Below are 17,611 nucleotides of genomic sequence, written 5' to 3' on the forward strand. Positions count from 1 at the left end.
CATTATTTACAGAAATTGATTATCAAAAGTGAATGGCAAAGGGGAAGTATTTCTCTCAGTAGAATACAAATTAATGGAGTCCTTGCCAGGACCAGAACACTTGACAAATGGTCCAGATGTTCAAAAATCAGGTAAAAATACCCTTATTTATTAAATATTTTATTCTGTTTCCCTCCAATATGCCCAGGAGCAGAGAACATTTTCAAAGAAATAATGCATTTTTACTACAGATTAACACAGCCCCACCCTATTACCAGAACCCATGACCCACGGTCATGAAATTCACAAAAATGGAAAAGGTACCCTCATCATTATAACTATGCACTTCGTTGAAGATTTCCAAAAGAATGAACACATTTTCACTATTTAATCAATAGAGCCCCCCCCCCCCCGAGAATCACCACACCCCCTGACTCTGGGAGCACAAGTTTTAAAAATTTTATAAGAAGCGCCCTTGTTCATCATAACTATTCACTTTGTCTGCTCAAAACTGAGGAGCAGACTGGATTATTTAATAGAATTAATGCATTTTTAATATATTATCAATAGAGACCCACCCTTACACCAGAACATCTAACCCGGGGGCCATGAAACTCACAATTCTAAAGAAGCTCTATTGCTTATCATAACTATACACTTAGTTTCTTTGCTTTATAACCAGGAGCACAAAAGAAAATTTTAAAAGAAATTAATATGCTTTTTCACCATATAATCAATAGATCCCCCTTTCACCAGAACCCCCAATCCTGGGACCATTAATTTCACAATTTTAGAAGAAGCATCCTTGCTTATCATAACCATACACTTATTTTGTTTATATAATACCCAGGAGCAGACAAGATTTTCAAAGAATAAATGCATTTTCTCTATATCACCAATAGAGCCCCACTCTAACACCAGAACACCTGAACCAGGGGCCATGCAATTTTCAATTTTGACAGAGGCACCCTTGCTCATCATAACTATGTACTTAGTTAGTTTGTTTAATACCAGGAGAAGAAAGAAGATCTTCAGAGAAAAAATGCACTTTCACTATATGATCTATATAGCCCTGCCCTAGTGCCATAACCCCTGACCCTGGGGCCATGAATTTCACAATTGTGGTAGGAGGGCTCAATGCTTATTACAATCACACCGACAGTTTGACTGCTTGATGTGCTGGAGTAAAGAAAAAGATTTTTAAAGATTGCATTAATTTTGGTGGTTTTAGCCCCAACTCTCAGGATCCAGGGGGCAGGGACCATCAAATTCACAACATTCCCCTTCACCCATAGATGCTATTTGCCAAAATTGGTTGAAATTGGATTAGCAGTTCCAGAGAATGTTAACGCACGACGGAGTACGCTCGACGACAGACAAAAACGGATAACAATATGTCATCTGAGTGACTCAGGTGGCCTAAAAAGACGGAGCAGAATAATTGAATTCATTGACACGGGGCAGTTAATCTCTGCAATGTAACAGCAAAACCAACTCCACCTCTACCCCTAACAGTAAACATGCGTCATTATAACTGATTAGCATTAATATTAATGAAATCTTTCAAAATTTTGAACATATTTTCTTTAATTTTCTGTAAATTATTAGATATATATCTGTGTTTTAGATTCCTTTTTTTCTTCTGAATTTTTCTGAACTTAATCGAGATTTTCTCATTAGATATATAGAAATATAGGTTTCAGTTGCATGGGATCTGTCCTCTGTGTTTTGTTTTCTGTGATTCTTGTTATTCAAATCTCTGTAAGAATACTTACACGTGAGTTTAAAATTCAGAATGAAATTTCTGGAAATTTAAACTTCAAAAATTAAAAAAAAAAATTCAGCCAAAATCATCAAGTAGAAGTACTTGTACAATTTTTTGTCGAGAATACAGGTACATTTAATTTGGATTTGTTTATCACAGATCTAGAAAATAGAATTTTAAACTTTGTCATCAGCGATTTTTAAAATCATTTAAAGAATCAGCAACCATGCAGCTAACTAAAGAAGCTCCTATGACCCCCAACAGCCCTTTTTATCTCGTTATTCTTTGGGATTCACTGATCTTATTTGTATAGCAGTCTAGAAAGTTGAAACGTTAGCCTAGTAGACTGTTCCCATACCAATAAAAGGTATTTTTCTCTGAAGGCTATCAAAAACATCAAATAAAATTATAAATGATGCACAGGAGATTTAAATTATATTGGCTTAATGGAGCTAAATCATGGCGTAATCCACTCTCCGACACACGCCACGGGCTAGTACATTGTCATGTGAATATGTATAAAGACGAATTACATGTAATAATTATTCATGTCAATACTCACAGGTTATCATACAGCGATTTGCGCGTGCTTGTTACAGGCAAACAAACAATGGAAAAAGCATATTGTTTATTGATTTATGCACGAAGGCACATTTTTATCCAATTCGCCGAGAAGAGCTGTCAGTGTATTAAACAAAGCATATGCTCTGTACATTGTATAGACTAACGGTGAGATTTATGCTTACAAGTTTTTGTGTTTGTATAGATTTCTGTTTAAACATGTGATTCATACGAATCATCTTTTCCTCCTTCAATTTCAAGGAGATGAATTGATGGCAATTTATTTCCGAAGGTATATTAAACACAAGCACATATCTGACAAATATGTATAAATACCACACATATTTCCAAAACATAAATGTCCTCGTGGTGACTGCACTTTGTGTTGTAAATCACACATCTTCTATTGGAATTTACGTGAGTTTTCCTTCTGATTTCTATAGATCGGTAGAGCTGGTTTTATAGATACTCGACTTGCGCACGGGGTCAGCATCAGAATCCTCAGCCAATGAAAGGGATCGAGCAGCTCATTCATAGAAAGACACGGACGTGCTGTGGTTTACAGCTATCTTTGCAGAGGGTGATTTAACATATGTAACCTGTTGCGATTTAATCCTAGTCAACTTTGAAGATGCCTTCCTCCTTGCTTTCTCATACTGCATTTGAACAAATATTTTTATATTCTTGTGAGTTTAAAATATCGCAGTGTCGCGTAAAAAAGTGAAAAAAGATATTTTTTTAAATTCATAAAATTTTGGAAATTTCAATTACAAAATGGACAAGAACAATTCAACAGTGGCGGGACACGATAATTTTACTTTGATGCCAGTATGGCAACAGGTGGTGTTTATCACGGCGTATGTGGTGATGATTGTGGTGGCGGCCGGTGGCAACCTTGCCGTAATTTGGATTGTGATGGCCCACAAACGGATGCGGACCTTTACTAATTACTTCCTGGTGAATCTGGCAGTAGCCGATACCTTGATTTCTCTGTTTAACACAGCCTTTATTTCCACCTTCCTGATTTATCAGGATTGGTGGTACGGCGAGGCTTACTGTAAATTCTGTAACTTTATTAACATCTGTACCCTGTCAGCCAGTGTCCTGACTCTCATGTCCATTGCTATCGACAGGTGAGTCTTTGTTTTATTTATAAAACACCTATATAAAAAGAAACGTTACAGACAAGGGGTATTCTCCAAAACAAATACGTCAAACACGATTATCATGAATTGCATTTACTGAAAACGCAGGGCATAAAAAGTTGTTTTGAAATTATGTCTTGAAATGCTTTTTTAAATGCCGTTCCAAGAGTTTAAATATCATTAATAATTAAATTAAATCAAACGCAGAAATTAAGTGTCTTTGGTAAAATGGAAGTAAGACAGTAGGAGCTATATTTGAACTTGCAGTTAAAGAAAATTTCTTAGTTCAATTTATCGTCCATGCATGGGCTTTAAATTTCTTGAATACTTTTAAAACACCTTTTTAACTAAAAGTATTGACAATGATAACTGGGACTTTTCACTTTTAATTTCATGTTGGGACAAAAGATTAACTACTTTGAGTCCAAATAAGATACATAATACGATAGGGTGGCAGAGGGAGACAGTACTGTATACTCAAACACACAGCTTCCTGATCGAGAAAGTTAAAATTTGCTGGTCTCAGTCTATAGACGTAGTCCTGTTATTAGAATTGATAACGAGGTTGCAATGTCCGACAAATTGTATTCATTCTAGTCTAAATCCGAAGCTCACGATTTGTTGTGGTGGTATTTGTTGGTATTGGCAGAGGTTGCATAGAGCCAGAGAGTACTTACTATAATTAGAAGTCTTAATGTAAGCATGTCATTAAAGATGGTCGTGTCCGAAATATGATGACGAACGGATGACGGTTGTACGGTGATTCTGGGCAAATTTACATGAAGTTTGCATAATATGACTGTTAAATAAGTAAAGAAGATTGCCAGACGTGATGCGTTAAAAACTGTATATTCATATCTAAAACAAATGATGCAGTTTCTGTCCTCCATAATTCATTTCCTCATTTCTTTTATGTGTGTTTGTTGCTATATTTTGTAGAGCTGTATACGTCTCTCATTTATGTTATTGTATCCTATATTTAATTTTCCTTTCACAATATAACCTATGACGGTGTATTGTATACTGTACCTCATGTACCACTGATTGATGGTTTGAGTATAATAAATGTTGAACTTGGTATCAAAATGTCATTTATCAAAATTCTAGATATTTGTACAAAATAACGAGGCCTTTTTGTTTCTTATGTTTAGCACTACATCAATGAACTGTCGGTTTCCATTCCGGGTATGTCAGTGTTACATCTCTTTGTATTCAGGCCCGTAGAGGGGGAGGGGGACCCCCACTTTTTCGGAGTATAGTATTTTACTATAGTAAATTTTCCTTTAGATGCTGCATCCCCCCCCCCCTCACACACACACTTTTTGATGTTGGATTTGGACAGTAAATAAGCTTTTTTTTTTCATATTTAATTATATTTTTATTTTATTATTTTTGCTTGTCAGATAATTATGGGAAGTTGGCCCTCCACTTTTGGTAAATTCATTTTTTTTTTTTTTGCTTGTCAGAATTTTTTTAATTTGCCCCCCCCCCCCTTCCACTTTTAAAACCGTTGCTACGGGCCTGACATCGACACTAATATACCATATATTATATACTATATATTGTCAATACACAACTGTCAGTATAAAGTATAAAAGATGCTTGCAAAACAATATATTTTAAAATGATTTATTGAAGCTTTTTCGCTTCCATTTAAGTTTTTTGGTACTTTTTCTTAAACTGAAAGAGGATAGTCCCTTTTCCCTTGTTGTGTTACATATGAATTGAAATTATACTAAAGTATACATACATGCTATATCTATCTATCTATCTATCTATCTATCTATCTATCTATCTATCTATCTATCTATCTATCTATCTATATATATATAGATAGATAGATAGATAGATAGATAGATAGATAGATAGACGATAAAAAAAATCGTAGAGGGCAAAATTTTGACCGTTCTAGTCCCCTCGTAAATTATACTACTCATGTATTTTTTTTTCTTACCCATTGTAGTAACTGTCGTTAATCGAACATAAATACTCTAATTAACTATTATTTATCATGGTTATTAAGAACAGACGAGAGCCTAGATTCTCCATCACATAATCTGGCGATTACCGCGAGATGGCGCCACTGTAGGTGCTATGTTCGACGTCTGATTTTGTCAAAACATACATTTGGTTCGTGTTATGAAAGCAAATGTTTCTGTACAATGGTAATTACTGAGGTTTTTTTTGTAGCTCGAATTTTCTCTGAAGTTTATCTCCGGATATGTTATCTTAAAAAACAAATAAAACGAACACAAGGATCGTTTGTAACCAATTACATGTAATTCATTCAGGAAATAAAATGTAAGAAAAAGCCGTCCACTCAGCTAAAGATACGAAAACCCAGAAGTCTCAAGAAACGAGAACCAGATAATCTTTCAAAAATAATGTTTATCATTGTTAATTAATTTTTCTTATTAATGTAGTAAGATAAATTATTTAACCTAAATCTATCTAAAGATAAATTTGTCAGTAAGAATTTCATCATCTTTGCTCATCTAGGACATACATTATTTTCAGTGACCAATTATTTCTGCATGATTGCTCTGGAGACAAGGAAACACACCAAGAAATAAATGTTTTGGATACTTTGTGTCAATTTACCATAAATATTTTATAGAGAGTAACGCAGGGATTTTTGGAAGAAGGGATTTGAAGCCCGGATTCAATATTCTTTATATAATGAGAATGTTTCTTGGATTTTTTTTTTCATGCATGGTTCCAATGAGAAAATGACGACCCTGATTAATTTTCCGCATGTGCTTGCGAATGTAAATAACGTACTTTGGAAATCATTTAGAACGCAACATAAAACGAATATATACGTAGATCAATCAAACAAGAAATAAACAAACCATTAGGGATAAAGTGAAACTTGATTGAATATAAATACACAAATCAGGATTCTTTATACTAATATTACAAAAAAAAAAAATTGTCATTTTTTCTTTTTTCTTTCTTCTTTTTTTTTTTTTAAACAAAGATGACTTAATTTACCTCAAATCGAGAGGAAATGGTTCCGATACATTTGTGACATTTATTGGAATATATATATACAGATGTCGCTGTTATATTGAATTTGTATCCCCTAACCCATTTAACCATTATTAGGACTCTGGGTGAAACATTTATCATTTTTATACATTCCTCTCATTGAAAGTTCCATCGCTCCGTGGAATAATTAACTCGATCTTTTATATGTCAATGTCTTAATTCATAGAACGTGGCGTCGGAGTGTTTTGGGGTAATTTTTTCAAATTAATCTATGAATTATGTTTACAAATCTCCTCCCAAGGGATATTATTCCATAAATATTTCTTATTAAGTTTGTTTAAGTTCCATCTCACTAGGATCTTTCTTTGATTTCTCTGGAGAAAACATGCTCGGAAGAACTTTTAACTCATCTTGGTCAATTATTCAGTAATATATGAACAATAAGCGATTTCACAGATTTTTTTACCCCTAGCTTTTAAAAAAATAAGCTTAACAGAGGCATTTGCTAAAACCTCATACATTGATAATTTAGGTATTATTAACATTCTATTCCTATCTAAAGATTAGTTCAAAGCATTAAAATCGTTCGTGTAACTGAAATGTACGCATACAATATAATCTTTGAAGAAGAACCTCGATGAAGATTTCCAGAAAATACCAAAAAAAAAAAAAAAAAAAAAAAAAAAAAAAAAAATTCTATAAAAATAAAATTTGAATGTATTGGAAAAGGATCATAAATATAACTGTTTGAATTTATATTTTATATTATTGAAATATTCAAAAGCTGTGACAATGTTTACATAACAGTAATTATAAGAAACTACCTTCAAATATTTTGCACATAAAAGTTTGACATATTAATTAATCTGACACAGAACACCGTTTGTTTTCCGTTATTTACCGACATATTCGCACTAGGTGACAAAACACACTATTTTCTAGAATATTTCTTTTAAATTTCTTTTGTGAATTAATAAAAATGATAAAGTCTGAAAAAAATCTTTCAATTTGATTATGTGAATAAACTTTAAACCCCAACTGGTGTGTCTTTGAAAATGATTTTTATCAAGGACTTTTAACACTCCTGTGTGGATTTAGTTTGCATATCACCTTTAATCCCCAAAGACTATACCCATATCTGAAGACGAAATTACATCTTTGTCAAGTTCTTAATTTTGAATTTACCGAACATATTGTCATATTCTAAATTTTGTATTTATTCTAACCCGGTAAATTCAGAATTTAGAACATGATATATTGCAGAAAATTGGTAGAATTTTCTTTAGTTGAGAACCCTTTTCTATTGTTAAAATCGCTAATATATAAACGATTTATATTTGAATTCTGATACAACTCTTAAAATAAGAACTTTCCAAGGAGAAGCAGAAAAATGTCGAAATTGTATCCAATATGGAATATAAGGCATGTACATAAAATCAGTAAAGCTAGACCAATGTTGTGTATCGGAGTGTAATTAAAAATCAGGATGCAGCACTTCAGCCAAGTTAGCTATAACATGGAGTTATGCCTTTAGTCAGACAAACTTGTGGCTAATTAAAACACAAGAATTTTCCACGGAGTGATCAAAGACGATCGGAGGAAAATTAAAGGCGAAGTTCAGATCATCAGGTGTTAGTCTGAGGATACAACTTAATTATTACTCTAGCTCATTTAAGAACTTTTGTGAAGCTTGAGTCATTAATGAATTATACTTCATATAAAACTGGAACTGTGGTGTTCTGATCGACAGGAAGAACCCAAACTAATGAATCTCTGTTTTCCCCTTATTTTGGTGCTGTTGTATTGACGAACAACAAACAAGAGACACAACGAAGTGCTTAGACAACAAATTAAAAAAATTCTGATTAACAAAAAAATATTAGAATTTATATACAATCAGAATATCTGTATTGTTGTATCAGTATTGAATCTTTACTAAGAGTATTTTAACCTCGGATATAAATATTTAATTTTGTAATATGAATATTCTGCTCCGGAAGTCTGGTCCTCTATAAAAGTATGAACATTGTACTAAGAGTATTTTGGTCCGGAACTATGGCTTTTGATATAACATTTTAGTCTGAAAGTTAGATCCTCTTGGCTTTAGATATTTTGCACCATTTTCCGATAAAATAGTGCGAAGAAAAGTTCTGAAAATCATCTAAGAAATGTATTTTTCGAAAACTAGTCGATGTCAACTTGAAATCAATCTATATGTTTGAGAACAAAACTCTAGCGGTCAATCCAATCTCCACAGGCAAAACTCTGACGTACACGTTTTTCATGTCGCCAACAAACCTGCTGTTATCTTTTCCAGAATCTAGGGATTACGTGCTTTGTTTGATCAAACAAGGTCGACCTTCACTCTTTTACACTGTAAAAATGATCAGAACCTTATGTTCATTGGCAAAGTGCATACAATTGCACAAATTAAATAGATGTACGGTTTACTTGACCCCAGAAGCCTCGACAGACTCTTTCTGCCACCGAGCAGTAACCCCAGACCTGCCTTAGCCATCGAGCACTAGATTAGTGGCGCGTGTCTCGTTAAAACGACGAGTCTCGAATGAGGTCTGGTATATTAGCATTTAGCTTTGTGAATTCATCAAATTCAAGCTTTAATTCTCACAAAGGATTCCTTAAAATGAAAAAAATTAGATCACAGCAGTCCCTGTGAATAAAATTGTCTAAAAGATTCGTTCGTGTCAATAACCTTACCGAAAGCCAAAGTATTTCACTTTCACGAGAACTGTCGTTGGAGTGAGAATGTGTTTGCCAAAATGAATTTCTGAAGAGGAAAAAATAGCCCTACTTTATTATGTACATTGTCAACTGTTTATAACTATTTTATCTACGTTGATTGGGTTCTTGGAATGGACCATAAGTGAGAGGGACGAATCCAGCTGACACTAAAATTAGCAATTACTTAAAGATGAAGGAAAAAAAAAAGAATCGGAACAATTAATGAAATGTATGCTTCCTTTGCATAAAAAATGTGATTTTATTCAAGTTGATCAAAAACAGGATCGCCATCAAAAGATAGAACATATGGGTAAAAATCCTTTAAAGAAAAAATAACAATAATAAAAAATAAATAATTTTAGGCATTGGCTGTGTTATTACTGTCCTCCACAAATTATTAATTTTGAAAACTCTCTTGGTTCCATTACATTCTTACACATGTCTGAATGATTTTACCCTTTCAAGATAAATAGTGTGTTATGATATGCGTCAGATATGAATACATTAAGTATTTCAATCTTTTACTGAAACGGTTATATATCATCAGGAGCTAAAAAATATCCACATAATATCTCTGAAATTCATAAGAATAAATGGGAATTAACTTCTCTGGTATTTTTTTTTTAGTTTTTATTTGAATACACCAAAAAAGCTACGAATTATTAGAGGCAATATTGCAAACTATCAAATCTACAACTTTAAGCAAATGAGCGATTTCTACGAGTCTTAAGAAAACTTAAACAAAAAACAAATGAATAAAATGATGCAGACTACATTGATCCTCTATTATTTTAAAAAATAATGATGATAATAAAAACACTTAAAAAAAAGTTAATATGAATGATCATCTGTGTTTCTTTCCTGCGAATTAAATTTTACTTATGCCTCATCATTCGTGCTTTTGGAGAGCTCTAGAAATTGACGTCTAGAGATTTTGAAAGAAAGAATTACACAATTGAAAAGTTCATAATACATGTAATATTTATCGAAAAGAATTATGATTTAATGTTAATAAGTGCAATTTTATTTGATTGATTGTGAAGCAATACAGCATAAAAAATATCTGACAGTATTATTTGTGATCCTTCTTCTTCTCCAAGAGGCACCTGACAGATGTAACCGTATGCGTACACATCACATGACGCGATGGACATATCTGTTCATTATACACATATAAATGTATCAAAACATGTTAATAGTTAGGAGCTTTTGAATGTACATGTATTTACTTTGATGCAAACATTTAATATATAGTTACATGGCGAATAAACTTACGTTTTCTTATTTGTATATGTAAAAGAATTTTCATTTTTTTTTGATTTGCTTTTATAGATATGTAATGATGTGACAAATTTTTTGTACTAACATTTGAAATTCAGCTTCTCAGTTTGTTTACTAGCTTTGTGTCAATAACAGTTCACTGTCAATATTCCTTTATACTTTGGAACATTCAGGCTGACAATTTTATTCTCCCTACAACAACATGCTTGACATACAGGACAAAATCGGTAATTTCTTAAGGTGCCTGAACTGTAGATCGTTTTATGTCCTTGCTTTATGTCCTGGTAGGGTCCCTGCTAGATGTTGCTGGAAATTTTCCAGCTAGATGTTACAAGTAGATGTAGTGTCCCTGTACGATGTCGCTTTTATTGTCCCTGCTAGATGTCTCTGGTAATGTCCTTTAGATAGAGATATTTTTGTCGCTTAACAAGATGTCGCTGGTAGTGGTCCCCACAAGATGTCGCTGGTAGTGTCTCTATGATAGAAGTTACATGTACTTGTAGTGTCCCTGCTAGATGTTGCTGGTAGTGTCCCTGCTAGATGTTGCTCAGGGTGTCCCTACTAGATGTTGCTGGTAATGTCCCTGCAAGATGTTGCTTGTAGTCTCCCTGCTAGATGTTGCTGAGTGTGTCCCTGCTAGATGTTGCTGATAATGTCCCTGCAAGATGTTGCTTGTAGTCTCCCTGCTAGACGTTGCTGAGTGTGTCCCTGCTAGATGTTGCTGGTAATGTCCCTGCAAGATGTTGCTTTTACTCTCCCTGCTAGATGTTGCTGAGTGTGTCCCTGCAAGATGTTGCTCGTAGTCTCCCTGCTAGATGATGCTGAGTGCGTCCCTGCTAGATGTTGCTTGTAGTGTCCCTGGAAGATGTTGCTTGTAGTGTCCCTGCTAGATGTTATTGGTAGTATATGTGCTAGATGTTGCTGGTAGTGGTTCTATGCTAGAAGTAATTGGTAATATCCCTGCTAAATGTTGCTTGTAGTGCCCCTTAGATGTTGGTGGTAGTGTCCCTGCTAGATGTTATTGGTTATGATTGGTTATATCACTGCTAGATGTTGATGGTAGTGTCCCTGCTAGATGTTATTGGTTATGATTGGTTATATCACTGCTAGATGTTGGTGGTAGTGTCCCTGCTAGATGTTATTGGTTATGATTGGTTATATCACTGCTAGATGTTGGTGGTAGTGTCCCTGCTAGATGTTATTGGTTATGATTGGTTATATCACTGCTAGATGTTGGTGGTAGTGTCCCTGCTAGATGTTATTGGTTATGATTGGTTATATCACTGCTAGATGTTGGTGGTAGTGTCCCTACTAGATGTTATTGGTTATGATTGGATATATCACTGCTAGATGTTGGTGGTAGTGTCCCTGCTAGATGTTATTGGTTATGATTGGTTATATCACTGCTAGATGTTGGTGGTAGTGTCCCTGCTAGATGTTATTGGTTATGATTGGTTATATCACTGCTAGATGTTGGTGGTAGTGTCCCTGCTAGATGTTATTGGTTATGATTGGTTATATCACTGCTAGATGTTGGTGGTAGTGTCCCTGCTAGATGTTATTGGTTATGATTGGTTATATCACTGCTTGATGTTGGTGGTAGTGTCCTTGCTAGATGTTTCTGGTAGTGTTTGTGCTAGATATTGCTGGCAGTGTTCCTGCTAGATGTTTCTGGTAGTGTCCCCGCTAGATGTTGCTAGTAGTGTTTGCTAGTACATGTAGTGTCCCTTCTAGATTTTGCTTGTAGTGTCTATCACCAGCGTCTAAATGACAGTGTCGATCTCTTATTTACAACACAAAAGCAGAAGAAACTAAACTTCCAGGGACATTACTCCGACAATTCTATAGTAGTAGTGTTTATTTATTATAGTGACATATGTTAAACAAAATAATCACTTACAATTATGTCACAATATACAAACACCCGACGGATCTATATGTCACCTTTTAGAAATACTATAATATATATATCACGTGATTTTCAATTATACAAATATTTATGTCTGTTTGAATAAGTTTGTACTATGAACTTTGCAAGTTTTCTTGAATAAAATGATATTAAAATTTTTAATTTTTACAGTGGTCCAAAGATCAAAAATTGTGATGGTAAAGTTCTGCAAATGTGTGATTTCTGATTTGGCCATAAAAAGGACAATCAAACAAAAATGAGTCTCGGTTTCGGGTTACTGTTGGTCACCAAAACAACCAACACAATCTTTATATGTACACCGTTCTAAAAGATAATTTTTTAAAAATATTTGTCTTGTAACATGCTACTTACATGTATATGTATACCCCATACACCATTGATTTTAAATACTGCATTCAGGCGGCAATAAACGAATAGTTGACAGTCAACACAATAAAAACTACTGAATTAAAAAAAATAAGAACTTTCTGTACATATAGAAAAACCAGAAAAAAAAATCAAAATGATAAGATTTTTTGTTTGTTTTGCTGCGAACAACGCATTGTTATTATCCCACATATAATTTTGTTTGCGAATGTTCTCACATATAACTTAGACAATCTTGATGAAACTTCACAGAACTGATAATCACCAAGTTTAGTTGCGTATTCAACATTTATAACTTTCAAAATGGCGACCGTTTTCATGGAAATAGACAAAATATGATTTTTTTTAAAAATAATTTTTCTAAGAAACTGCTTGGGCAATCTTAAAATTATAAAGGATTATTCCTTGCATGAAGACAAACTGATTTCTACCCAAAATCTTCATATTTATTTTTTCAAAAATTCAAAAAAATTTCACAGATTCAAGAAGACATTATCAGTAAGTGAGGGTATCGTATCACATAAAAATTAAATTTGACCGTCTAAATTTAGTAACAATGTCAGGACAATTAAGGTCATGTTTTTCCTCGACATAACGAATTATTTACATTTGCAAATATTTTTCTTAGATGAACCTATTGAAAAGAAAATATATTCAATTCTGTATGAACTTATTAGGGGGTCAGAGGTCATGGCGTGACCGAATAACACAGGGAGATGATATCTTGTCTACATATTTCTTCCACGGTGACACTGGTTTCGGAACTTCTAAGCCGTTAAAGCGATGAAAAAGATGAAATTATTGAAACATATATGTTTTTTTCGTTCAACAAATGATCATTAGTTCTTTCTTCGGTGTGAAGAATGTGTTTAATTAGCCTAAAATCACGCTTACCTTTTTAACCCGAAATTCCTTTGAAGGTATGTAAACTGAAGACGATACCACCGCTTTTGACTTCATATATTTAGAACTCATACAATAAAAGTAAGATTAATCTCAGTAGCGATCATGTTTTGTTTCATTATGAACAGATATTTCCTGAACTGGACTGCTGAACATCAATGTAAGTATTCAAATCTTGGAGCGAGGCGAACTCTCACGACCAAACAGCTTCTAGGTCATTGCGCGTCACAACATAGCAATACGGCGGGCCGTTCGTGTAATAAATGCAGTTCTTTTCAGAATTTTCGTCTCAAATGTAAATAAAAGTAATAAACAACAATGTTAAAAAGTTCACTGGGAAATGAACTTGGTTGGTACGTGATCAAATCTTCTGAGAAGCCCTTCGGGCTTCACAGGATTTGATCACGTGACCAACCAAGTTCATTTCCCAGAGAACTTTTTAACGTTGTTGTTTATTTCTTAAATATTTTTGTGTTACCTACTTGTACTTTTAAATTGAGGGAAGCTATAATGAGCCGTCAACTTCACAATAGAGAATACTTTTATATATGATAGGTTCTTGTTTTACATGAAAAGATAGTATCACATAAGATCTGTCAGGTTACAATACCAAACCGAGATAAATATTTATAATTCAACTAATTCTCTCGAATTTTTTCCTATTGTCTTCATTTTCTATGGATTATTAGTTTTTTTCTATACCTCTTGAATTTTTTCGTATTTCCACAAATGGTGAGGAAGTCATCTACATACATTAAATGAAACAAAACTTAAAATATCGATTTATTAAAAATAAGATAGAAAAATACAAGTTTTTACTGATTTTTTTTTATCACTCAAAACGTTTTATAGAGTAAAAGCTAAAAAATGCAAACAATATTGTAGTTTGTTTGGAAATTCATTTTTATTTGATATATTATAAAACTAAAGTTCTTAATTAAAATTGTAATAATTATTGTAATTAAAGAATAATTAAAGATAGTTTAAATATATGAACTTAATTCATTATTCTGAAGTAAGTTTGAAGAAGACAAAATAGGTGATATTTTCCTACGCCGCTGTTCCTCTAAAAATATAGTCCTTACTTGATTTCAAACACTGTGCAGTATTTCCATTTCAAGTTGTATAGTTTAAGACGGAAAGAAAAACATGGTCTTTTAAAATCGTAACATCTCATTATAAGGGACATTTAAGTAAAAATACTTTGAATATTTTCCCATATTGTCAGAAACCCGACAAGAATCCTTCCTTAGAGTTTCCAAAATGGCTGTTGTTGCTATGGAAACAAAAAGGTACACTTCTGAAAGTTTGATTTTTGACTAAATTTTGAATTAATAATTGCTCAATTTGTTTTTATCTCCATTATAGCACCGATGGAGTCAATTGCAGGTGACAATAATAGCAAAGATTTTTTTTTTTTTTTTATCTTCGAATGACAATTGGTCCCTGTTTTATTCTTTTTATATTCTATATGAATGCCATTTAGGATGATTAGATGTAGGTACAAATATTGAAAGGAAGATCGATTTACTTTGATATAATGAGATATTATCATCATTGCCTTGAAAGGAAGACTTTTTAAAACCATGTTGTTCTCTATTAATGTGGGGGTTTTTTGTTGATAAAATTGAAAACAATATCTTTAAACTCCACAATTAACCTTTTTTCATTATTTAAAACATATTTTGATAGTTCTGTTATCTCTCCATCTTGTATAATACAGTTTTATCTGGCATCCTCTACTACATGCACAGAATCCTTGACATCATGTACCTCCAAAAGCTACTGGCCGTGAACATCCTGTTTATGTACGACCTTGGAATAAAACATAAGTAAAATGTACACCTGGCATAAAAGTGCAAACCTAATAGAATACCTGTCTGCTAAGTCGCTATTATCACAATAATTTATCTGAATTCACCGGAAAAATCAAGGATGAATAACTGTGTTCTTTTAATTGATTTCCCTGGAGGAAATATATCTATGCTGACATATGATTCTATATTCTTTATACTTTGATATCTATGCTGACACTCCTGCACTCGTTATCCTTTGATACCTATGCTGACATTTTCTTACTCGTTATACTTTGATATCTATGCTGATATTTCCATACTCGTTATAATTTGATATCTATGCTGACATTTCCGTACTCGTTAAACATTGATATATATGTTGACATTTCCGTACTCTTTATACTTTGATATCTATGCTAACATTTTCGTACTCGCTATACTTTGATATCTATGCTAACATTTTCGTACTCGTTATACTTTGATATCTCTGCAGGCACTCCTGTATTCATAATACTTTAATATCTATGCTATCATCTTCGTACTCGTTATAATTTGATATCTACGCTGACACTCCTGTACTCGCTATACTTTGATATCTACGCTGACACTCCTGTACTCGCTATACTTTGATATCTATGCTAACATTTTCGTACTCGCTATACTTTGATATCTATGCTAACATTTTCGTACTCGTTATACTTTGATATCTCTGCAGGCACTCCTGTATTCATAATACTTTAATATATATGCTATCATCTTCGTACTCGTTATACTTTGATATCCACGCTGACACTCCTGTACTCGCTATACTTTGATATCTACGCTGACACTCCTGTACTCGCTATACTTTGATATCTACGCTGACACTCCTGTACTCGCTATACTTTGATATCTACGCTGACACTCCTGTACTCGCTATACTCTGATATCTACGCTGACACTCCTGTACTCGCTATACTCTGATATCTACGCTGACACTCCTGTACTCGCTATACTTTGATATCTACGCTGACACTCCTGTACTCGCTATACTTTGATATCTACGCTGACACTCCTGTACTCGCTATACTTTGATATCTACGCTGACACTCCTGTACTCGCTATACTCTGATATCTATGCTAACATTTTCGTACTCGTTATACTTTGATATCTCTGCAGGCACTCCTGTATTCATAATACTTTAATATCTATGCTATCATCTTCGTACTCGTTATAATTTGATATCTACGCTGACACTCCTGTACTCGCTATACTTTGATATCTATGCTGACATTTCCGTCCTCGTTATACTTTGATAAGGCACCCGGAATTGCTTATTAACGTTTATTATTGTATCATTGAACATTTGGTTGATCACTGTAGATTTTGTTCTCTGTGATTATTTATGTAGTCTTTAAGGTCTGTCTTATAATCTTAGCTGACGCGAGCCTCTAATCACCTTCTTGTATGGATTTTTTTTTTTTGCAATGGTCTGTTGTTTTCATCGCATGTAAAACATGTATTAAACAAATGCGTCAAACCCTCCAAGGACATATATTTCTTTTAGAGTAATTTTAGCCTTATGTAATTTCTTGTATGCATGCACATCTATCCTGAACGTAATTTCACATTTTTGAAGTGCTTTGTATTTCAAAATCGGGGATTAAAAATTTAAGCCATCTACTTGCTGACGATAGATATATATATTATATGGAAAGGAAATGATGAGGACCGTAAAATACTCCGTCTGAACATTTTTACTGAAAAAGAAGTACTGAAATCTACATATGACTTTTAAATTCGAAAACCTCACAATCGATCAATCTTTCCTAAAAATAATTTCCCGAAAAACTTATGAACGAATGATTTTTGTTCCTGGTGAAAGAGAAGGGCTAAATTAAGTGAAAACAAAAAATATTGAGTATGTACTGATGTTTAATATATCATGTAATACTAGTACATGCATCACAAAGTTCAGGCCGGTAGAACGCGGCGGGCCGGGGGACTGCTCCTCAGATTTTTTGGGAGGATGGTCCCCACTTTTGAAACCTTTGCTGCGGGCCTGAAGTTAACGTACTGTAAAATCCCTTAAATGTATTAAATACTTAAATAATATTTACAGAAAATAAAGAAATATGTATGCCAACAGAGTATTTCAGCAACTAGACTTAA

At 33.5% G+C, this 17,611-nt stretch overlaps 1 protein-coding gene across 1 annotated transcript in view; it reads left to right on the plus strand.

Annotated features, from left to right (window-relative positions):
* The first annotated feature begins 2,703 nt into the window (after positions 1-2,703).
* LOC133199600 (tachykinin-like peptides receptor 99D) overlaps positions 2,704-17,611 on the plus strand; it is a 30,776-nt gene continuing 15,868 nt past the window's right edge. The window contains exon 1 of the mRNA XM_061335437.1: positions 2,704-3,438. Coding sequence (XP_061191421.1) covers positions 3,080-3,438 — 359 coding nt within the window. The 5' untranslated portion in view covers positions 2,704-3,079. The remainder of the gene's footprint in view (positions 3,439-17,611) is intronic.

Source organism: Saccostrea echinata, unplaced genomic scaffold, assembly GCF_033153115.1.
Source record: "Saccostrea echinata isolate AGI-Se365-2 ecotype Australia unplaced genomic scaffold, CSIRO_AGI_Sech_v1 ptg000034l, whole genome shotgun sequence".
Taxonomy (NCBI): Eukaryota; Metazoa; Mollusca; class Bivalvia; order Ostreida; family Ostreidae; genus Saccostrea; species Saccostrea echinata.